General features: G+C 45.1%; 2 protein-coding genes and 1 long non-coding RNA gene across 6 annotated transcripts in view; 2 read left to right on the plus strand and 1 right to left on the minus strand.

Moving 5' to 3' along the window:
* The first annotated feature begins 2,902 nt into the window (after positions 1-2,902).
* On the plus strand, positions 2,903-9,011 carry LOC135263648 (proheparin-binding EGF-like growth factor). 2 transcript variants are annotated; one of them, XR_010332502.1, is made up of 6 exons: positions 2,903-3,168; positions 3,891-4,106; positions 4,828-5,008; positions 6,880-7,035; positions 7,670-7,801; positions 7,949-9,011. XR_010332502.1 is itself a non-coding variant. In XM_064351934.1 (6 exons), exons 1-5 carry the CDS (start codon positions 3,126-3,128, stop codon positions 7,783-7,785), a joined length of 669 nt encoding a protein of 222 aa, XP_064208004.1. In that variant the 5' UTR covers positions 2,903-3,125; the 3' UTR covers positions 7,786-7,801; positions 7,949-9,011. The 2 variants fall into 2 exon arrangements, 1 of the variants encoding a protein (XP_064208004.1); XM_064351934.1 differs by having other exon boundaries at positions 7,713-7,801.
* Positions 9,012-9,205: 194 nt separating this feature from the next.
* On the minus strand, positions 9,206-14,601 carry LOC135263650 (uncharacterized). The gene is made up of 3 exons (XR_010332503.1): positions 14,421-14,601; positions 12,354-12,434; positions 9,206-9,770 (listed from the first exon to the last, which is right to left on the minus strand). It is a non-coding gene; the product is annotated as an uncharacterized LOC135263650 (long non-coding RNA).
* Positions 13,759-24,502, plus strand: part of pfdn1 (prefoldin subunit 1) — a 36,210-nt gene continuing 25,466 nt past the window's right edge. For all 3 annotated transcript variants that reach the window (XM_064351935.1, XM_064351936.1, XM_064351937.1), the window contains exons 1-3: positions 13,759-13,864; positions 15,665-15,831; positions 22,222-22,306. In XM_064351935.1, coding sequence (XP_064208005.1) covers positions 13,790-13,864; positions 15,665-15,831; positions 22,222-22,306 — 327 coding nt within the window. In that variant the 5' untranslated portion in view covers positions 13,759-13,789. The remainder of the gene's footprint in view (positions 13,865-15,664; positions 15,832-22,221; positions 22,307-24,502) is intronic.

Below are 24,502 nucleotides of genomic sequence, written 5' to 3' on the forward strand. Positions count from 1 at the left end.
TCATTAAATATATTGATGTTAATGGGCCTCTGTAGTGTTCTTTAAATTAACAGTATAATGGCCATTCCATTGAGAGTGTGTCTAGTGGTATGTATTATATACATGGGGAAAGGTTGCCAAGCAGTGGGTGAGGTGCCATCGTAAACTATCCTTAATGTACAGCAAGAGGTATGACACTTGCATGTAGGAATATTTCTGAAAGCATGTTTTGACACCCCCACCCACCTTATGTACGTGCACGCGAACATCTCATTTCTATAGTATCTCACCAGTGGAGACTGGGGGGGGGGGCAGGTATGTACAGACAAATGTTCCCCGGGCTTGGGGGGACGGGGGTGCTGGGTAAGTGTGCTGCTGAACCGACAGTAAGCTCTTAAGCTCCCAAATGCACTTTTGCCATGGCTGACGGAAACCACAACAGTGAAGCCATTCCTTTGGGAGGAAACCACAAATAAACCAGAACTACCTGCTGGCTGGCTGGTTAATATGAAATAAGATAATTGAGCCCTAAGGCCCAGCTGTGCCTCGGTCCTGCTGGCCCAATAGCTGTGCTCTAAGAGATCTGTGACCTACTACCAGCATCTCCGCCTTAAAATTTCAACATGAGGAAGTGTTGGGTCATCTAAGACTTTACATCTTTTGAAACAGGCCTCTAATTTGGCTAGGAGATCAACTTTGTCTGGTTTAAAAGGGAGATAAAGTTATGTATCATCTGTATAGCAGAGGTAGTAAACACCATGTGTGCTTATGATGGCCCCAAGGGGGAACATGTACAGAGAGAAGAACAGAGATCCTTGAGGTACTACACAAAATTTACCTTGGAATACTCCGAGGGCTTATTGTTTACCCTAACAAACTGAGATGTCAACAGAATAAAATTTAAACCACGTAAGGGCTTGCCTAGCGACACCAGCTGGTTTTCCTAGCCTTCAGAGGAGAATATGGTCGTCTATGGTATCAAATGTAGCGCTTGGATTAAGTAGAACAATAACAGAGACACAGCCACAATCAAGGAAGAGAAACAGATCATTCATATTCTGGCAAGGGCTGTTTCAGTATCATGATGTGTCTTAAAACCAGACTGAAACTTCTCACACATTGTTATCCTGTAAGAAAGAGGAGAGCTGTTAAGCTACGCATTTCTCAACGATCTTTGATAGGAATGGGAGGTTTAAAATAGGTCCGTAGTTAGCTGTGTCAGTAGGATCCAAATTTGATTTCTTGAGTATGCGGCTTGTTTTCTGCCATCTTGAAGGATATAGCAACATAACCAGACAACAATGACGAATGAATTATATGAATTGATTTGCCAAGAAGAGGCAGTAGTTCCTTCAGTAGCTCGGTGGGTATGGGGTCAAACGTAGGCTACAGGTGGATGATTTGAAAGAAGAAACTAATTTCACTATTTTGCTCAGAAGTATGGGAGTAAAGGATTCAAGTCTTTCTGTGTGTCTAGGAGGCAGTTCTATGATATCAATAAAATTGTTGGTCACTATTGTGGAGGCAGATATGTTTTCTCCATTTGGTACTACAAGACGCTGGAATTTATAGTTGTAGATGGAGGTATAGTTTCTCCCTGAGAAATGTAAGTATCTTAAATGGAAATAAAAACGTGCATTTAGCATTTGTTCAAATATAATTATTATTATATATGTAATATGTAATGTTGGTGGTGAAATTAGAATAATTTAAGATCAATAAAAGTGTTTTCTCCGTAAAGTAGGCTAAGATTGTCTATGTTTTCTATATAAACATTATTCTATATTTGATATAAAAACAGTTTTTAAACGTAGAGCTGCAGAATATGTAAGTATGCTCTGTCAAGTCTAACCGAGTTGAAGCGCGCGCTTTCCACTAGATGCCGGTAGACGACCATTCGACAGTGAAAGGACCGCGTAGCCGGGTATGCCATCCATGCACCGTAAATATTGATCTGTAACTTGTAAAGGCATGTTCAGGCTTGTCAGGAAACTAAAATTGAAATACATTCAAAAACAACAATTGGAAATGATTTTAATCAGATATCAATTACGAGTTAAAGTTAGCGATACTGAGAAATCGATCAATTAAATAGGCTACGAGAAGTTACCGAGACTGAGGAATCGAATTTGCCCAAATTTGCAAAAATGCATCCCTCTCTCCAAAATTGTCACATTAGGTAGGGGGAAACGAATGATTGAACACTGCATACAGTGGTGTGTGTGTGTGTGTGTGTGTGTGTGTGCGCGCGCGTGTCAGAGCGCCACTCTCTTGGAGTTTAAATAACCCCGAATTTTATTTCTGGAACTGTGGTCGGTATACGCTGGTACAGCATCTTACCTGGTTATAATACACAGTGATTTGACAACAGTCTTAATATTCAAGATTGAGAGACTGTTGGGCTCATTAGAAAAAAGTGTTTCGTCTATTTCAAAATAGCATTTCCAGTAAGGGGCGAAGTACATAGCTCAGAAAAAGAAATACTGCCTAAATATATTCTGTATTTGTTATCAGTAACTTTGAAAACAATCTGTAGGCTATTGCATTATTTTACAGCATATTTTATTTATCCCTAACTCCCTAACACCTGAAGCAATAAGCATTACATTTGAAAGGAGTTTTCCCCCTTTTTTTTCTTAAAACAATATATTTTGCTTATAATTGTAAGGTCAAGTCCCAAACTTTTAAACCTCAGGGATGTTAAAGGATTAAAATGATTGAATCGAGATTGTATGGCATTAGACATGGAGATTGCAAGTGGAACCAAATTAAAAGTAGAAGAATCCGTGTTTCTGTTTACTTTAAAACGACATAGTCTATTCGTAGAGAATTTATGTACCTTTAATAGGGTACATTGTTGTTGCTGAACATCGAGGCGTGGTCATAATTCACCGACAGCTTATATATAAATGCTCGAGGAGAGCTGTGAAGTGCTCTTTTCGACGTCCCGTGCCAAGCTGGAGTTTGACATTCGCAGTCTTACGTGAAGCTTGCGAGCAAACAGACGTACCCTGCGAGGGGGTTTCGGCAGTGCAAACAGGGCGAGGATATTGACAGCGATCTGAAGACGGACGGGCACAAGCAGTGGGGATTACATCTGGAACTCGCTTTTCTATTATATATTCTTTTTTTCAAAAACTGGAAATATGAAGTTGCTTCGGATTGCCCTCTTAATTGCCCATGGCTTCGGTAAGCGCAAAGACATAGGCTACGATAGCAGCCGAGCTAACTCAACTCGAGCCACATGTCGCCCGGGTTGGGTTTCATTCTTGGACCTGAGAGAGAAAAACGGAGAGACAACAGAGGAGGCGATTTGTTTGAATCGCTGGTCTGGAATAGAGGGCAAACGTTATGCCGAGCTATAGTAATAATTTCTGAACTTCTGAAAATGTCGGCTGTCCTACTCGAATTGTCTGAAGACGACCTCATTAAGTCATTTGAACGACGTTTTAGAAAATAAGACCCAGGTCAAAAAAGAGGCTATGCTAAAGCATGCTTTATGTAACATAACATATTTTATGACCGTTGCATATACGTCTAACGTCACGTTTTGTGTGTCAAAATAGTAGGCTATGTTAGCTCGGTTATCTACTCGAGTTTCAGAAATAGCCTAACCTTTGAGTATGCTTGAGCTAGTTCTGAAATATCACCAGCGAATAGCCTAAAATATAAAAGTGTATTTTAAAGAAATGCAGACTGAAGTCGACTAGACTTAAAATCAGAACTTGTTTTTAATTGAATAGCCTACATATCTCAAACTATGAATAAGTCTCAATTTGTTACGAGCGGCAGTCTGCAATTGTGTAGCGTTCACACAATTAAGTATTTATTCACTGTGCTGAACGCTAGAAATTTGTCTGAGGTGACGTCTCATTTTTCAAATCAAATAAAATGTTGTCTTCGCTTTTCAGCGGTGTCCAGATTGGCCGGCAGCGCCTCTGTTGACAGCTATGAGAGCGCCAAACCGGCGCAGACTGCTGTGATAGATCTTCTGCACGCGCTGAACGACATGAATAGCGTGGAAGATAATGGAGACGTGGAATACGGGAATGAGGATGAATACTACTACGATGAAGAGGACGAAGAGGATTATCTGTCAGGGGATTATGGACTCGAACTCCCCAGGGGTAATTAAGAAAGGAAATACATGCAAATGCGATCTGAAAGAATCGATTTCGTAGCATTGGGTAATATACCAGTTGCCCTTGGAAGTTTATAAATGTAATTCACTTAGATTACTATGATGTAAAATAAGAAGATGACATATGAAGGCATTCAAATATTTAAACATGCTTCTGATACGCCTTCTTTGGAAGATGACGCGATTTTATTTTACCGAGAATTGGCGTGATTTATAATTTCTTGGTATGAGGAAGATGAGTGAAAGACAGAAAGATAGTTGTTTAATTCTCAGGAGTTGAAAATGCAAGCATGCAGAAATGTTTGGGCGATAACAATTAGCCTATGTTTAGTTTTCTCAGGAAAAAAGCTGTTGCATTGGTAATCCAGTAGCGAGGCAACATATTTAGTCAACAATGCGTTTATGTTTTGTTTAATGACCTATTGTCAATTGAATGTTCTGTTGTTGGCCAAGTGTGCGGGGCAGCAACGGCAACCCCAGGCCTTTCAGTGAATGGGATGCGTAAACTCATTAAATTATTGCATATACATTTAAATTACACCGTGTATTATTAACAATGAAGCGTAAATATATAGTGCAATGTTAATGTTCCAGGCTACAACCGTAAAGCATGATCATTGGTGTTTGGATGCGCTCCACCGCGCGCTTGCGTGACGGTAAGCGAGGGCGAAACGTTGAGATGTGGCTCTTTTCCCTTGTTGCTTTAGTGGCGTTTTCCACCAAACCGAAGGACCCGTCCGTCGTCCTGACCACCGAGAGGAAGAGAAAAGGAAAGGGCAAGAAGAAGGGCAAAGGAAGGAAGAGGAACCCCTGTCTGAGGAAGTACAAGGATTTCTGCATTAATGGCGTCTGTCAGTACCTGAAGGACCTACACGCTCCATCCTGCATGTGAGTCTCTTTTCTGTTCCGTTAAATGGTGCTCAACTGGCAAAACGAACCAAGGCGTTCCCCCCAAATGTACCTACACAGTGAGTGTGAACAGTAAATATGTCACAGTAAAAACAATGTATAGTTGTGTAAGTTAATGATTTTTCTCTGACGTTTTCTTTCTACAATTCAACCCCCCTCCCCCCGCGCGCACACGTACACACACACTTCCATCGTCATGGAAGTCCCTTCTGATTCTGTCCGTTGTGAAACACCAAGTGTGTGACATGTATCCACACATGCATCTCCCATCTGTAGGCTGGGAGTGTTGTGTGTTTGCGTGCGCGTCTGCAGTTAAGCTGTTTGGCAGCCCGTGAGTGTTTTGATGAAAGCCGTCGTGTGGCTCGGCAGGGCAGCGCTGTGACAGTCCACCGCCAGTGACTGAGGGTGACTGAGTGCCACGGAGCAGTGCTTTCAAAAACTGAGTCGAAATCCACTGGTGGGTTGTGGGAGGGGGGGGGGGTTGAAGCGGGTCACATAATATACCCGTCAAAAATAACACCGTAAATAATACTCTTTCCATTGACATTGGCGGTCAGCCACAGAATTGCACATTGTGCTTGTTATCTGCACCGCAGCATACATGTAGTTGGGTTAGCATTATGCTAAAATAGCATTTTAGTTTCAAGTAGAAGAAAATACAACTACAAAATACTAAAGAAATGACATTAACAAACCCAACACCAACACGTGTTGGTAACAACTGACATCATCAGGGTGCATCAGAGTTTTTTTTCTTGAAGATTGATTGCCTTGGAGGTTTTTGGTGTTTTCTTCTACTTGGACCTGAACCTCACCTCTCAATGAGCACCTCTTCATTTGGATAATTATTTACTGTATTTGAAGCCAGGATAACGTTCCTTTTTTTAATACAACTTTTGCGCATTTCAGTTTCATCTTTGGAAATCTTAAGGTGCATTTTAATGAGGTGTGTTTTGCAGAAAGTGTACTCACCCATGGAGTGGGTATTAGGCTTTTGGGAAGTTTGGAAACTGCAGGTGTATAGGCTACTTTAAACACGGAGCAGAAGTGAGACCTTCCCATAATGCACCAGTCAACTGCTGGATCTTCAGGTTCGCACAGACTGCAGCTCAGGCTGTTTACTCTTCAGAGGCCCCCGGGGGGTGGGGGGCTCTTAGGGGCAAGTAGAAGGAAGGGGGGGGGGGGATAATATAAAAATAACCCTTTCCCTTAGTCGGCTGAGAGACATGTCTTGGACTGGCTAGCTCTGCTATGAATGCACCTCGGGTTCGATGCTTGTGTTGGCCCAGCCCGTCCTCTGAAAGTGTGTCTGGCTTCATATCGCTCACTGTCACACACTCCCCACCATAAAGGGATTAAATATCCAACCCTTTGTAATGACTCCTCATTTGCCAGCATTTGCGGTCTCCAGGCCCATTTACTACCTTCTCAGTTTGTTTCCAGCTGAGACGTAGTGCTTTATTATTGGTATGATATACTACAGCTATATTCTGCCAGCCCCCCCAGCCCCCCAAAAAATGCTGAATGAGAAATAAATGCAAAACAGGAAGTCATTTTGTCAAACCCTAGAACCGCAATAACAATGACACCAGTGGTGTGGTTAATTAATAAAACCAGTATGTTCCTTTTCTCCCTGTATTGTCTGTAGTCTCACCTGTACCATGCTCCACACTCCACTTTCTCATTCTCAATCTCTCCCTTTCCTGCTCAGTCCCACAAATTATTGCCTCTCTCTCTCTCTCCCTCTCTCTCTGTCTTTCTCTCAATCTCTTTCTGTCCCATCTGACCTGTAAGCCTGTATCGCGTGCTTTAAACCCCTTCCCTTGTTCTCTCTCTCTCCCCGTCCGTAGATGTCTAGCGGGGTTCTCCGGGGAACGGTGTCACCTCTTCAGTTTGCCCGTCTCCAAAGAGGAGGGCGGCTACAACCGGACGACGGCGCTGGCTGTGGTGGCTGTGGTGCTGTCCTTAATCTGCCTCACCATCATCGGCATTCTGCTGGCGCTCAGGTCAGCCGCCCGGTTCCTCGCCCAAAAAACTAGCCGTTCCTGACCCAAAAAAACGATCGCTAGTATTCTTTTTTTGAAGGAAAATGGATATCCGCACACTGGATTACAGCTCCCAATAAATAATGCAGTGTGCGGATATCCATTTTCCTTCAATCTTCACATGTACTTTTATCCTGAACCTGGCCTCAAAACAGGTTGGATGTGCACACAGCTACTCTACTGTGCCTAGTATTCTTTTTTTTACATTCTTTTTGTTTGCAAGGACAAAAAAAAACAAAGCCTCGATAGTTTTTATGGAAGAAATTCATCTCTCTCAGAAGACAGGGTTCCAAAAAGCCCCTCTGTGTCTCCATAGACAAACCCTGTGTAGTTCAAGGGTTCTTTGTCAGACAAAATTGTTCTTAGAGCTTTCACACTTTTCACACCTACCATAGAGGGTTCCATAAAGAACTAGAAAGGGTTCCCCTCTGAAGACAGGCCAAAGAATCCTTGTTTTTCTGAGAGTGCACTTGTCATGTCATTTTCAGTAGGGCCTGTCTTGTATTACATGTCATTGGTCCAGCATGAGCGGTCCAGTGTTTTTGATTGTTTTGTCTGAAACTCAACGTTTGAAGCTCCTCTTCCTTCTTGGTAGGAAAGGTTCCAGGACAGAGGGCCTAAATCCTCTGTTGTTTCAGGTTCCACAAACAAGGTGATTATGACGTCGAGAGCGAAGAAAAGGTCAAATTGGGAATGACCTCACACCACTGAAGAGCAGGAGAGAAAGGTGAGTTCCCCATGGCAACAGGGGTCATGACCCTACGGCCTCTTTCAAATAACCCTCAGACACTGTGCTGCCACTAAGAGTAAAATCCTTCTGCACTGGTGCGCTGCTGGATCCTTCATGGCCTGTCCACCGTGTTCTCTGTTTCAGCCTGAAGGAGATGGAAATTCTACCTCAAAAATGCCAAAAAAAAACAAAATGGAGAAGTGCCAAGAGGAACACACGTTTTTTCGGGAAGAAGGAGAGAGCAAGTGTGTCTGGCACATGTGACTGTCGCCCCGCAAAATGACTGACAGACCTACAGACTGAACAGACACACTGGAGGCGGGTGGGGGACGTCGGAAAGGGGGGAGGCGGTGCGGGGGGGCCGAGTTTGCCGGCCGACTAAGACAGACGTCTGTCTGAAACTAGAAAACTGATTCAATGGTAAGATGGACTGAGCGAAGTCACAATGGGAGAACAATTCTCTGGTGGTGTGGGTGGCATGTGGAGGCTAAATTCAGCTCTTCATCACATTTTTGACAGGGACATGGTATCTTTCAAAGGTGCTTTTATAGCAGAAAGCCACTTGTTCTTTGTTTGGGGTGTAGTACGATTGATTTTTTTTGTTTGTTTTTTTCCACACATTTTCATCATTGTATGTCCTGTAAATGTATTTATACCATCTGTATTTTAATTTATTTATTTATGTTCTGGTATAGTGGTATTTATTCAGATTTCTACTAGCTTAGCCTGTTTTGAAAATGTACTGCCAGTTCTTCAACATTGAGTTAACATTCATGTCCTTGTCTATTTTTATATTGAAAACCCGTTAATCCAACTTGATATTTATTCAGATTAAATATGGTAAAGGCATAAGTGACCCAGTGGTTAGATTTTTTGTAAGAAAGCTTTTTTGCATTGATAGTAATTCCTATTCAGTGGTTTATATCTGTGGCAAAGCAAAACATATATATATATATCAGACTGGCAGAGTTATGAAATAAAAACAAAACAAAGCCATGCTTAGCTTTACCACTAAAAACTGCCTTTAAGTAATCTCTGCCGTCCCACTGGTCAAGGGCTGTGTGATGTAAAGGTTAAGCTAAACTAATTCAGCTTATAAAATGTGAATTTAAAACAGTCTGGCTTCTCAAAACTAATGTTTCGAATAAACTGAAGTTTTGTGAAATTATGCCTGAATGGAAAATAAACCTTTTTTTTAAACTGAAAACTTAACAGCGTTTGTGTCACTATGTAATTTTCATCAAGATCTACAGTGTGTAAACGAAGGTGTTAACTTGCATGGAAGTTGATATTACATCATGGATTGGAGTGAAGTGAGACAGGAAATGATGTAATAAGGACCACGACCAACACATACCTTATCATGGCAGCAGTACACGCGCTGAAAGACAAAGCTCAGAACTTTGCTGATCATCTTTACTGTGGCAGATGTTTTAGGTGACAAATACCAAGAGCTGATTAAACTGAAGACTCCTCGCTGACTCAGCCATTCTAGTCCTGTTGCTGCGGGTTACTGCCAGAACAAATTGTGCCGTCAGGAGGGGGCAATGCCGTAAGACCCCATTCCCCTTGTCCGATAGGAAGTCTTCTCAGGAAGCACTTCCTGCCAGCCGCAGCTGCAGCTGCGTGCGACTCAGAAGGAGTAAACAAGATAACAATCCACCATAACTGGACCTTTTTTTTTTTACCTGTGGGGAAATGTAATTGTACCTCAGAGTAACTGAACGCAGCTGAACCAACACAGACTGAAAGGCTGAAACCTTTCTTATGACATGTTCCGATGTCAAAGTCCTGTGTTACAGTTGGGCTTTCAGGCAAAGTGTACGGCATAGTCCGTGAGGCAGCCGATTCCTTGACCATTTACAAGTTGCCCCTCTCCCCCGCCCGGTTGAGGGTTTGATTCCCTGCCATGGTACTATCTATGCTGTGGTCCAACCTGTCTGTCTGTAACCCTCTCTGCTTTCCCCTGCCAGAATAAAGCAACAGCCACACTCAGACATTTAAACACATTCAGCTGACAGAACGGCTGAAACTTCTGTCTCTGTCATGTTTTTTTTTTTGCTGTAATTTGTGAGACTTTGACCACAGAAGCCACGGTTCTTGTGTCTAACTTTGCACTTTGTCTGTTATTACAGTGTACAGAATTATCTTTAGACAGCTGTTGGTACCCTTAATAAGTGAGTTTTATAAAAAGTGCTGTTGTTTCAGGAAAAACGTGTGTGGGAAACTGCTGTGAGCAAATGCCACGGACACCGATCCCAAAACAACCCACCTCAAACACGCGCCCGCAGGTCCAAAAACAACTGACCAGACGCACAGACACACACATACAAGCCCAAAAACAACCCACCTCTCACACACACCCAAAGGTCCAAAAACAACTGACCCGACACACAGACATGTACCATACCCCAGTCCAAAACACACCACCACACTACACAACACCGTCCCACCACGACAGTGTCCAAAAACAACTGACCAGACGCACAGACACACACACACAAACCCAAAAACAACCCACCTCTCACACGCACCCACATGTCTAAAAACAACTGACCAGACGCAACAGACACTCACACACAAGCCCAAAAACAACCCACCTCTCACACGCACCCACATGTCTAAAAACAACTGACCAGACGCAACAGACACTCACACACAAGCCCAAAAACAACCCACCTCTCACACGCACCCACATGTCTAAAAACAACTGACCAAACGCAACAGACATGCACATACAAGCTCCAAAACAAACAAAAGGACACATGCATAAGCATAAAAACATGGGTCCCAAAAACAATCCATCTCACTCTATCTCTCTCTATCTCTCTCTCTCTCACACACACACACACACACACACAGCAGACAAAACCCCAGAGTGCCACATGTCACTAGGGGGGCAGTGTAATATTAAGGGACTGGATTTGCAGCCCAGGTTGGTTGCAGATTGAAATCTCAGGTGAGATGCTGCTGTTGTACCCTTGTGCAAAAGTACTTAAACCTGAACTGCTTTAGCCTATATCCAGCTGTTTGAATGGATAGTATGTCAAAATGAAAGCTGTGTACACTTCCTTAACACAAAAGCAGAAACACTAATGTTAATTCACTTCATTTGACGCCTTACAATGCATGTACAGTACAGGCTGTATGCGCTATTGTTACCGACTCAACCAGCGTCTGGAATTCTGCAGTAAAACAATGAGACAGTACTCTTCCACACGCAAGTCAATCATCTCATTTGAAGGAAGTGGAAAATTGCTCTTGGGTGTCACTGCAGAATGTCCCATTATTGCTTGATTGGGTTCAGATCTGATGACCAAGAAGGCTGTGACATGGATTATGAATGTGTGTCACAATGCTGTTTGAATCGCTGCATGACTACTCACACTCTGGTGATGAGGACACTGTCATCTCAGACATCACCTCTCTCCACTGGGAAGGAATGCTTTTGTCTTGAAGTGAAGACGGACACTTGGTGCCGTTAAGTAATAACTGATACTGACCTGCCTTCAAAGGGTAGGAGTACAGCTGAACCATGGCAGGAAACTGTACCATTACGGATCCACCAAAATGTTTCATTTTTGGAATGCTGTTTGTTAAATGTTTTTGCTCAACACATGCAAGTTGCTTTGGATAATGACATCTATTATGCACATGTTATTATTATTATTATTGTTATTATTATTATTATTAGTCACACACTGGTGTGATATCCCTGGGAGGGAGATGCGGCAGTTCTGGGACTGGACCGTTGGTCGCTGCATGGAGGTAGAGAGAGCGCACTCACACCAACACAGAAATCAAATAAACAGACACCTTCACCCTTTCCCCTCACAGGCTCCAGGCAAAACCAATAAACGAAAACAACAAACTAAAATAGTAAAGAAAGTAAAACCCTGCGACTGCTTTTCAGCACACCGCTGGGATCTGCTGGCCAGCTTTTCAGCAGACCAGTTTTTTTGTCTTTTAGTGTGCAGGAAAACAAAACAAAATGAAACAAAACTAAAAAACTCGCCCTCTCAGTGTGTGCTCCCGGTTTCAACCCCAAACTGTGGTGAGGAACACACCTTTACGCACCTGGGCTGATTAGCTAACCCAACCCAGCTGCGTGTGCTCTCTCCACCAGCCGACGCAGCTGAGACCAGTCCGGTTCACCACCAGACCGAATGCCACATAATAATAATAATAATAATAATAATAATAATAATAATAATAATAATAATTATTATTATTATTATTATTGCAGTTTTTGTTATTATTATTTTTAACAACAACAATAATCATCATCATCGTCATCATCATCATCCTTCTCCATACTCTACAGAGCCATGCTTTAGCTGTAGGCTAGAGATATTTCTGGTGTTAGTGTACCCAGGAGATACTCATTACGGGTGCTGTTTGTTTTCATAAGGCAGTTACCCCTTCCATTCACAACACCACTAGAGCCAAATCTAAAGGAGGAAGCTGAGAGAACACTGTCACTGTCTTAATTGGATGACATCATTTCCTAAAGCTGCAAGAAGACACACAAATAAGCCATTACACAGACCTTGCTTATTTATGGTCGTACCCTTGGGGTATCAGGAAAAAAGCAGTTGTGGGAAGATACAGTCATATGATGTGAAGAAATCTGAAAGACAGACATAACAGGAAAATGAGCCACAGCAGGTGTGACATAAAATTCTTTATCTGTGCTAAACATGAAGGTTATTGCTCCACAAATACTGTATGCAAGCTAAGTAGCATTTGTGAAATATGTCGTATGATGTTATGACAGGTCAGAACAATATCAGTTGCTGCTAGTCATAAGCACGTGTTAAGTTAATCTCTGCATATGTGGAGTGAAATGTTTTTATGGAGAAAGTAATCGCAAGCAGGACAAAGGGCCTGTTTCTGTGCACAAATGTGTTAAGTGACCTTATTTTATGGTTAAAAACGTTTTTTAAAAAAGGCTGATAAACTGTCCTTAGCAATTAACAGTTTTATTTTATAAGATTAAATGTATTCAAAAAGGAGGTCACCGTGCACCGACCAATCAAAGGGCAATCCGGTGCTTCTCAGATAAAGGACAATGTAAGATTGCAAAAGGAAAAATACTGGAGAACACAGATGCAAAAATAAGCTCTTTAATGGTGCAAAATAAAACACCATTGTGGTCAGTTATATATAGCAACATTAAAGGGGTTATTTTGCATCTGTGCAGACTTTTTCCTTTTGCAAGATTAAATGTATTTTTTGAAGAATAATAATAATATACACATCTGTAACCTCTGGAGGCAAAATGCAGAAAATGGCATGACATAAATCTCAAAGCCAACTAAAAAAAGATTAGAAGACCACACAATTCCTATTTTACAATGGTCATTTCAGTCTCCAGACTTGAATCCATTCAAAAAAATGTGTGGTTTTGATTGAAGTTCACAATCACAGATTCAGGGATCTGGATAGTCCTGAAAGATTTTATATGGAGGAACGGTCAAAGATTGCCCCCAATATATCCACTAATCTTTTGAAGTGCTATAGGCTATAGGTGACCCAGCAATGTTATTTCTGTAAACGAAGGTTTTGCAAAGTATTGAAAACAGGGATGTTAATATTTGCAACACAATGTTTTTTGAAATAATTTTATAATTTGAAATAATTTGTGGATTCCATTTGGTTGATTCCATTTTCATCATTATCATAATAATAATAATAATAATAATAATAATAATAATAATAATAATCAATATTTTCCCACATGATTGATTCCGCATTTAATCATATTTCAGGCAACATTGTATGGGTCACATAATGTGTATCACAAAATTATGTATGCCTGTAAAGGGTGTCCGTTTTTATTTATTTACAAAACTAAAATTAAAATGTAAGTGCAATACATAACACAACACATACTTAACACAATCGAAACCTCAATCGAAAATTGCCACGCTTTAAGGAGACTGAACATAAACACTTCCTCCAAATCACACACCCGACCTGCTCATGCTACTGCGCATACTCATACATAAGCGGTCATTTTCAAAGATGGCGACCCCCATAGACCTAGAATTGAAAAAGGTAAATGATCACTGTCTCCTGATTTTTGTAACTTATTTCTTTCAACGCTTTGTACAGAAGTAGCTTAGCAAACCACGATGACTTAGTATACACAGAGGTTTGGGATTTGAGAAAGGATATGTATACGTCGTAGCGTTAGCTAGCTAGTACTGCTATGTTGAAAAGCATGCTCTGCGTGGCTGACCGACCACATTGGGTGGCTAAATCAGCAACGTTGGTTATCCTCCTGGTTTATCCATTGTAGGAAAAGCACATTAGCGAATATTACCTGAAAGCATCAGTATTTAACACTAAATTTACGAATCCGTTCATTAGTGAGGGGTTGGTGTCTTGAATCTTTTATCTTGTTAATTTGCTTCTTCATCAATAAGTAGGCTAGCTGGTTTGGTGTTAGCTAGTTAAGGCTCTGTATTAGATTTGCTGTTTCTCGAGAGGTACAGTTGATGGTGGCAAGTTGACAACACTTTGTTAACCTAGCACAACAGGTTTGATCCCTGAGACATCGAAAGCACATATTTCTGCTGACTTATTATAGAAAATGCGCAAGAAAACTGACCTCCAGGTTCCAGAGAATGCTATTTAGCTAACGTAGTATAACTAGCTGATCCCCACTAGCTGATCATCACTTTAATGAAACCGATCAAAATGACGCACTGCTGCACACATGAGACGTTAAAATCTAATTTTTTTGTGATCATTGTTGTGCCATATGAATTCGGTGAAGCTGGTTAAAACGCCAAAACCATTTAGAATAATGCCTGTAAATAATATTTTTTCGTGAAATGCGAAGATTTGATGCTTAACAGTTTAGTTTAAGTAATTTAACGTTACATGCCCGGGTAGGCAAACAGAGAAATAACAATAATCGTAAAGCACTTCGTTTTGTATCATGCGCCTCTATGATATTTAATTTAAAGACTGTCGTTGGGTTGATGTCACGTCCAGCTAAAACCTTCATGCTCAGTGTATTGACGAGCTGAATTGTGACGGCCGTGACGGTGCAGATTTTCGCTGGCAGTGCGTATTTGGGCATAGCATCACCCAGGGACTCGGGGAGGGCATAGTTGGCCTTGATTTCCCTGTCCCACCAGCTGCTTGTCTGATCGCATTACTGACACCTTGCCAAATATGCCTCCTTTCTAAGACCATGATATCATTGAGGATTTTGATATACTGGTACAATTTGGTTTTTGTGATGAAGTTTAATTTTTTTTGTCTGACAGATTTTATCCATAATCTCCATTGGTGTATTAGCAATCCCCCCCCCCCCACCAACCATACCTGCCAATTAGATTTCATTTTCAAGCAACAGTAATTAAGCCATACAGAAAAAAAGGCATTCTACCAAGAAGCTCCAGGTCTCGTATGTATGGCAAGAAAAAAAAAACCTTTATGATATTCTGATGCGCGTTAATATGTGCTACTGACACAAATTTAAATAATTGCACAGCAATGCTCGTTTTGACTACCAAAGGTGATAGTCGGGGGTGGCAGTGTAGTATAATTGGTAAGGAGCTGGTCTTGTAAACTAAAAGGTCATTGGTTCGATTCCCAGGTAGGACACCCTTGAGCAAGGTACTTAACCTGCATTGTCTGTATGGTATATCCAGCTGTATAAATGGATGCAATGTAAATGCTATGTAAAATCTGTGAAAGTCACTCTGGATAAGAGCATCTGCTAAAATGTAATGTAATGTCGGTGTAATGTAATAGTCAAAAGGGTGTGTTAGCCCAGACATGCAAGGCTTTCTGTTGTAGTGCGCTGGATAAATTTGACGCTGGCGGTGGTGCTCTTGACAGGCCTTCGCGGAGCTGCAGGCGAAGATGATCGACACGCAGCAGAAGGCAAAGCTGGCTGACCTGCAGATCGAGCAGCTCAGCCGCGTGAAGAAGCACGCTAACCTGACCAACGCCGAGATCGCCACGCTGCCCAACACCACACGCATGTACGAGGGCATCGGCCGCATGTGAGTTCAGCCGCGCGGAAAAATGCCTTTCTGTCCCATTCAGGGCGAAGTGTTCCAGCTTTTTGGATCTCACAAACGTTCGCACAGGCCTCACAAATATTCTCACTGATCTCACGAATATTCTCCCAGGGTTCTTGAATATTCTCACAGACCTTGGATCTCACGAATATTCTTGGATCTCACAAATATTGCTGAGGTCTCATGAATATTGTCACAGATCTCGTGACCTGGGACAGTGACCTCATGACCTCACGCTTGACCTGGGACGGTGTCGGCGGCGGCGGGTGTTCTGTCCTCGGCCGCGGTGCGTAACGAACGCCGGCAGGCCACAGCGCCTCTCGCACAGCCCCAAAAACCGCCCCTGAGTGAAGCGTCCTAGAAATAGGGGTGTCAACACAGAATCCTGCCGGGTACACCATGTCTGCCAGGCCCCGCGGTCCTCCGGGGCAGGGCTGCCGTCTGCCAACACCCCTGTCCCGGAGTAGTACGGCAGACACGCACGGAAGGCACGCGCGCGGGGTAGCTCAGCCGTCTGGATGGTTCAGCGGGTCTACGGTGATGTCAGCAAGCGCAGTTTGAGCGGAGCGTGCTCGCTCGCCGCTGATGCCCTGCCTGCCCTGCCCCTCCGTGCCAGCCCCTCCGTGCCAGCCCCTGCGTGCCAGCCCTGGCGTGCCAGCCCCCTGGCGCATAAATAGCAGCGTGCAGTCATCGTCACGCAGCGGCTATTCCGGGAGCTGCCAGTCTCGGCCGCTGGAGCGGGGAGGGGGGCATTCCTACTCCTCCGCGTCGCGTGGGGAAGGGTGCCAGGCCTCGGAGGCTGGGGGTGCACGAAGAGGCCGGCTTATCGGGGGCACCGAGGGGGACGTCCCCTGTGGGTAGGCCTCCGACGGGGATCTCTAAAAACTGGAGCGCTTGAGAAGCGGGTCGTCCGCATCGTTTTGTCAGAGGCTGACCGGAGATGAGAAACGCTTCTCTGTGCATAGCTGCTTGAGCCGTTCTGCGGGGGGATTCTAGTCAGCACAACATGCTTGATTCAAGTGGAAGTGACTCACAAATGACTCCTATGTTTTGGGAGTCGTGTTTCCATTCCCGGTGCCGTTTAGCCTTGACATTGTGTTCACAGAGGTTAAGGGTCTTAGTATGGTGATGCAACCGCTATTCTCTTTGTCTGTAAGACCCATTTCTTGTGTTTTCTTGACTAGTTTGTTGTGGGTGGCATTTAAAATGAATCCGGGGCCTGTGTCGGTGGGTCAGCTGGACTTGCCTTTGCAGCTTTCTTCCTGGAACATGTGTGTGTGGCCCTGTCTGGTGCTTCCTGACAAACTTCTCACCCTATGTGTCATTGGTCCAACAATGGGCTGTTTCCATGGCGATGTGGAAGTGCGTTGTTCCAGCAGCTGGGAATCTCATCAGGTAGTTGAAGAACGGAAGCGGGACAATGACCAGAGCTTCTCGCAAAGGAGTGCGTGCGTTCTTCGCGACGTGAGAGTGCGCGTGTGCGAGTGTGTGTGTGTAAGCGTGCGTGCGTGTGTGTGTATGTGTGCGTGTGTGTGCAAAGAGCCCTTGGCAAACACAGGTACGGAATGCTAGCGCAAGCCAGCTGCCTGTCTGTCTGTCTGTCTGTCTGTACATTTCAGTTTGATCTCTTGTGGAATAAATAGCAGGAACACACCCCAATCGCCACCCCCCCACCCCTCCCACCCCCGGCATGGTCCTGCTGGTGGCCCCCAGCAGATTCCCCCTCGCTGACCTCATGCTCTGGGACAGACACTTGTTATGTATACCAGGGGTGCTATTCATTTCCCCCTCTGGGCTATTTGGGCCTGTCTGACTGTCTGACCTGCCTGGAAGAGAGGCAGCCAGGGATGGTGGGGGGGTCCAAAATAATGATTAAAAAAACTGTGACATGCACCTCTTTTGGGGTGATGTTGAGTTTCCTCTCACATTAATTTAGACAGCCCCCTGCCCCCCGCACCCCCCCGGTTCCACAGGTGTTGCTGGATGCGGGAAACTTGGAGGAATGAGAGGAGAGGAAGGCCTTCTGGGGGGAGGGGGGGTCAGGATGAGTGTCAGCCAGGTGCTGTGGAACAGAAGAGCGAAGGGGAGGTAGGGAGAGAAAGAGAGAGAGAAAGAGAGAGAGAGAGAGAAAGGGAGCGGAGAGGTGCACCTGGCCCATGATGCAGCTTGCTCAGGAGCAGGAAGTGCAGGACACAGCACTCCCGCTGGGACTTCCCCCCCACACACACCCCCAGGGGGAGGTGTAAATCTCCCCGCCCGATCGCATGCCCCCCTGTGCAGGGGCGCGCTGACATTTGAGGCGTAGAGAAGCTGAGGGGGGCGGTGCTTCTGTCTCCGTCGGAATGTGACGCGCGGAGACGCCGTTCCCCTTCTCACCGCAGGGCCCTCGCGGTCCCGCTCCTGCACGCTCGGTGGCCATTATTAACGCTCTGTGTCTCTGGGAATCCCCCCCCCCCCTTCTCTGCACTCTGGCTCCCCCTGTCAGTCTCTCCGGGTCTTTTTTCTCTGGGTGGTCAGGAGTACAGGACACTGATCTAAGGTGGGTGGCGGGGTGGAGTGGAGTGGAGTGGAGTGGAGTGGGGGGGGCAGTATGCAGGGAGACGTGTGTGGGCATCCTACAGAGAGAGCTGTCAGGTGCTTCAGCAGTAAACAGGTATCTGTGTGTGTGTGTGTGTGTGTGTGTGTGTGTGTGTGTGTGTGTGTGTGTGTCTGTGTGTGTCTGTGTGTGTCTGTGTGTGTGTGTGTGTGTGTGTGTGTGTGTGTCTGTGTGTGTGTGTGTGTCTGTGCACGTATGTGCCTGTGTGCGGTGTGGTGTGCATGGGGGGGTGGTGTGGTGTGCCTGTGTGCGGTGTGGTGTGCATGGGGGGGTGGTGTGCCTGTGTGCGGTGTGGTGTGCATGGGGGGGTGGTGTTTTTCCCTATTGTGTGGTCCTGGTGGGTTAGTCAGTAGCTCATGTCCCGTTAAACACTATTAGGGTCAGTGAGTGAGCTGAGGGGCTATGGGTGTTTGGCTGGAGTGTGTCAGCATGTCTCATATAGGTGTAGAATTTGTGCAGACGGTGTAGACATGTCCCCATTTAGAGGCTACATCATTCATCCCTGGCACTGTTTGAGTGACAGGGCTACTGAATGCCACCCCCACCCCCCCCACAACCACCAAGCAACGCGGCCCCCAGCCCCCATGCTATATCAACGAGACTTATATTTACTACATGGATTGGTATGCAAGTGTGTTTGTACTGAATCAGGGAAGCTGTGCTTTAAAAGCCCACCCTGTAATCTTGGTTGCTAATAAAACGTTAATTGCTGACAATGAGCAAAAAGACAACGATAGTATAGAATTATTCTCCCAATAAAAATGATGAAGATCCTCACGAAAAGCACTTCAAAAGGAAAAATAAGTATTTAAGGTAAATGTCGGACCGACACTATTTCCTTGTTCGTCATCCGTCTTCTGCATTTCATTCTTCTTCTTTGTTATTGATATCTGAGCATTTTTGTAGTCTTTTGCACAGCTCATCCCCATGGAAACAAACACTCACTTGTCAGGTAGAATATCAAAAGGAATAGCTCGTCAACTGTTTGCCAGATAAACCATACCTAACTTCCTCAGATGTACTTGACATTGCCACAGTAGCCTTATGGGAACTGCAGTGGTAACAAAGGATCAGAGTGCTAAGCAAAGTTGTTGCCCAGGTTACCAAGATGCCAGAGCGAGTTCCATGATCCACCAAGGTACTTTGTCGCCATCCGTATAATTTTCATCGATTAGCAGCTGAATCTCCTGGGGCATGCAGTAAGGGAACATTCTCCAGAAACACGAGAGAGGCATTTGTAGCGACTTTAAGTGACGCATCGTCAGCGGTACACTGCGGCACTCATTATTCCGTTGCATTGCGTTGGGTTGCATTGCGTTGGGTTGCATTGTGTTGGGTTGCGTTGGGTTGCATTGTGTTGGGTTGCGTTGTGTTGGGTTGCATTGTGTTGGGTTGCGTTGTGTTGGGTTGCATTGTGTTGGGTTGCATTGTGTTGGGTTGCATTGTGTTGGGTTGCGTTGTGTTGGGTTGCGTTGAGTTGGGTTGCGTTGTGTTGGGTTGCGTTGTGTTGGGTTGCATTGTGTTGGGTTGCGTTGGGTTGGGTTGCATTGTGTTGGGTTGCGTTGTGTTGGGTTGCGTTGTGTTGGGTTGCGCTGGGCTGCGTTGTGTTGGGTTGCGTTGGCCCGGCAGGGGCTCGCTGTCCCGAGTGACTCGGACAGCTTGTGTGTGCCGTATTCCATTAGCCATTTTCTAGCCGCTCAGCCGTGGAAACGGACTCAGAAAACATTCCGATGATGAGCCCGGTTTCTTGAATGCCGCACCTCATGGCCCAAACAGGACTGCGTCCTACACACAGGCCCACCGGGCCTTGAAAACCCTCACTACTGTGTGAGACCCGAGTTTGGGCCTGAAATTCTAGTTAAATGGAAAACCCTTTCTAACACCTGTGGAATGTCTTCATAAACAGTACGTGGCACCTTGATAAGCATTACATAAACATTCATGAATCCTCATGTCATTATAGCTGCAAATAGGCATAGCGTGTTATGTCATCACTGGTACAGCATGTGACACTACCATGATATACCAAGCGATGTACACCGTGTGCTTATTTGTATTTGCTGACCTGAGCATTTACGTATGCCTGTTTGGTGCTATGTAGTGCTTATGAAGGGATTCTATGGCTCTTATGAAAGACCAATCATAGGAAGTATTACTGTAAATGATACGTATACGTACGTCCTTGAATTTCCGGGCGGTTTTTCCACCTTCATGTCGTGTTAATTCATTTTGTGGGGAGGTTTTTATGGAGCCTGAATGTAAGACTTACGAAAAAGCAACACACTGAGGGCACAGTTTGGAGCAGGAGATTGGGTAACGGGGGATGTGGAGCACTGACAGGAAGGGAGGGAGGGAGGGACCCTGAAAGTCATCGGATTTTGAAAGAGACGTGTAGCACTTTATCCTCAGTTAGTCTCTGCTCTGACGCGGTTGGCCGTTTCTCTGGAAATTACAGAAAAGAAAAACAAACAGTGGATTAAAAATAGCCAGCGCGAGATTGCGGTCGCATCGTCCCCGGAAACCAGTTCCTGACACGGTCACCTCCTGTCTGGAATCCCTGGTATGGAATGAGCGCTTGGCGGTAGATTCCCCCCCCCCAGTCCCGTTCCACCTGCTCTGGTTTGCTGTTCCACCTGCTCCCGCTTAGGGTTTCTAACCAGCGACTCTTCCTCACGTCTCTTCCTCGCGTCTCTTCCTCACGTCTCTTCCTCACGTCTCATCCTCGCGACTCTTCCTCACGTCTCTTCCTCACGACTCTTCCTCACGTCTGTTCCTCACGTCTCATCCTCACGTCTCTTCCTCGCAACTCTTCCTCGTGTCACCCGGTTTTTCCCAGCCTCTCACCTGCACCCAGAGGCCCCAGCCTAGCGCTCTCTCACTCTGTTTCTCCTGCACTCCCTCACTCTCTTTCTGGCTCTTGCCTTTTTGTTTTTGTATGGTTTCTTCACCTTTTTCTTTCATTTTCTTGCTATCTCTCTTTCCCCCGTTCTTTCCCTCCTGGTCTCGCCCTCTTCCTGCGCTCTCTCCCTTTTCTCCCGCTCTCTCTCTCGCCCTGTTTTAGCGCTCTTTCTCTCTCCCTGTCATTTCAGTTCTTTGAGCCCAGAACAGAGCTCGCATTGTTCAGGGCTGATTGTTGCCAGGGAGTTTCCTCTCTCTCGGCAGCAAAGGCCACCTGTCCGTCACCCGCTCAACGCCAGCGCTCTGGCGCTCGACATCAGCCGGGAAGGCTCCCGCATCTCGAGAAGCTTTGGGTTCGGCGGGCCCAGAGGCCACGCCCTCGACAACCCGCCACCTGCCACAGATGGTCAGGTCAGGGGGTTGGCGGGGGGGAGCAGTTCAGCCGGTACAACGGAATCTCAGTGTGAGGTTCCGGAGCTCGGCGGTCTGCCGGTGTCCCATTCCGACCCAGCCCTGGACATTCCTCCCGTCTGAGCGCTCAACTGACACAGTCAGGTTTTTATGGAGGCGATTCCCCTGGGTGCTCCTGGGAGATGTAGTCTTTGGCCACCTGGAAGCACTGTGTGGGGACACTGGGGTCCTTTGAGGTGCAGGCCGTTAAAGGAGGCCGGTCTTGTATTTTGGTCATCAGACCAATGAGCGTGTGCAATGTGAGTCATAAACCCTACTGAGAGGAGAACTTGAGTTCTGTATTTATCCGTTTGCCTATTTTTGTCCAAGTTTGCATCAGGCCCTTCCTGGAGGGTGTATGTGGTGTCTAGTGAGTGTCCTTCCCTTCCCCCTGTCTGATCTTTCTCTCCCTTCCCCCTCTCCCTCAGGTTCATCCTCCAGTCTAAAGATGACATCAACCGGCAGTTGATAGAGAAACAGAAGACTGCCGATGAGAAGATCAAAGAACTCGAGGTCAGATTATGTAAACTTCTGTACAGATAAAGGCAGTCAGTTGGTCAGTAAGAGTCACAGTCAACATCTGAACATGCACGCAAACATAAGCACATACACACGCATACACACACACACCCCACATGCACATTGAAATTCCCACATGCGCACAAACTCGTGGGGGCTGCCGCACACACACGCACACTCACACACTCACGCACACGCACACGCACACGCACACGCACACGCACACTCACACACACACACACACACACACACACACACACTCACACACACACACACACACACACACACACACACACACACACTCGGGTGCAGTGCGTGAGTCACTGAGATCAGAGGAGAGCGACTCGTTGCACACACAGGCTCAGCTCTTTCATAGGCCCTGTGCGTTAGCATTGTGATGACACCTGTACGGTGAAATGCGGTAAGAACGCAGCCGGGTCACCCGGCCCTTTCATGTGTCACCGCAGAGTGAGCCGGTGACCCGCGGCGTTTTATCGCTTCTTGCGTCTGTCACCCCCCCCCCCCCACCCCACCCCCCTTTTTACTCTTTCTATGACTCTGTGAGAACCAGGCCTTTCAGCGCACTTTGGAGACACAGAGGGCGGGGCGCGCGGACAGAGAGGATCTTTTGCGTTTTGTTCGGTGACTCTGTAAACTCTCATTTACTCTCACGCGCCTCACAGAGCCCAGTTAGCCTCTTTTATTTGCGCCGAGCAGATGTTGTTTTCGAAGAACAGCGCTGTGACGCGTTCCCAAGCCCTCGGGGGCTGCTAGAACTCCACTGTACACAGCCGTCTCCAAATGCTGATGCGATTTAGCAGTGATTTAGCCTACCGTGTGGGAAGAGTCTGCCATTTTTATGCGGAGAAAACAAATGTAAAATGTAGGAAAAGTGTTTGCTGCATTCGGAACATGCAGGTGTATTGGTTTTTACGTTCAGTTCACTTTCGACTAGGGCAGTGTCTTTACTAATTATCAAAGTACAGAATTATGTTATTGTGTTTGTACAAAAGTTGGAAACATATTAATTGACAGGGCTCTCCAGACATACACAACAATAGCAACAATTATTTTTTAAGTTGATTTCAGCAAATGTTGAAAACAACGAACTGTCTGATTTTGTGATCTGATCTAGGAAACACTTGTACGAGAGGTAGCTAGCTATCTTGTTACAAAATACTTGGCAAGTTAACTAACTTAATTAGAAATGCAGGTTGCCATCCTGTGAACGTTACCCGATATTACTAATGCAAAACTAATGCTGCTCTCAACCATTCCTTAAATTACGTAGCTAAAGTTAGCATGGAATGACAAGTAGATGAAGTATAGCTAGCTAGCTACCTAGTTCTTAAACTCATATTTAAAGCTAGCAAGCTATCCAGTTTATTAAGTATAGTATTATTAAGTAAATAGTAGCTTATTGACAATAATGTGCTTGACATTTTTGCTACTTTAACCACAGTTAAGTTTTAAAACTGAAGTATCAGTAAAAATAGAGATGTTTTGATTGAGTTGAATACCTGACCATGTCAAGTTGTTTTTGTACTGGCGTGCACCGGTGTTGTTGAAAATGCTTGTCAGATTCCTTGCAGAAGCGAATGGCGTGTCTGATGTATTAATAGAACCTGTTAATAATATCTTTGGGCTCTGCCTGAGTTGTGGCTTTGTTAGATAAATCATACACCGAGGATGTTATCTGCGAGGCATCGACAGACGCAGCCAGACGCTGAGGGGAAAGGCGGGTTCATTTTATCCTCAGAAAATTCCGTGATTCCAGCATGAGGAAGCACACATAGCTCACACACTGATTTCATTGTTTTTTTTAAAAAGGGAGGGAATTAGGCCTTTCTTTAGATTCGTCATAAAGTTTCTTTTATTGTTTTATTGTTGTCATGTATTTTTCTGTTATGCAGCCCTAGCACACAAACTCACACACCCTGTGGACACACAATGCATATGCACATATGTGTACACACACACACACACACACACAGACACACACATACCCACTGACTCTCGCTCCAAAAACACTCATGCTACATGCAAACACACACACACACACACAAACACAAATGCACATACCTGTACTTTTGTTAGCCGTACACACCCGCCCTCGAACTCACACACACCCTCACTCAGACACACACAAATAACCCAGATACAAACATATACTCAGACTCACATGCAGAT

Source organism: Anguilla rostrata, chromosome 9 (genome assembly GCF_018555375.3).
Source record: "Anguilla rostrata isolate EN2019 chromosome 9, ASM1855537v3, whole genome shotgun sequence".
Taxonomy (NCBI): Eukaryota; Metazoa; Chordata; class Actinopteri; order Anguilliformes; family Anguillidae; genus Anguilla; species Anguilla rostrata.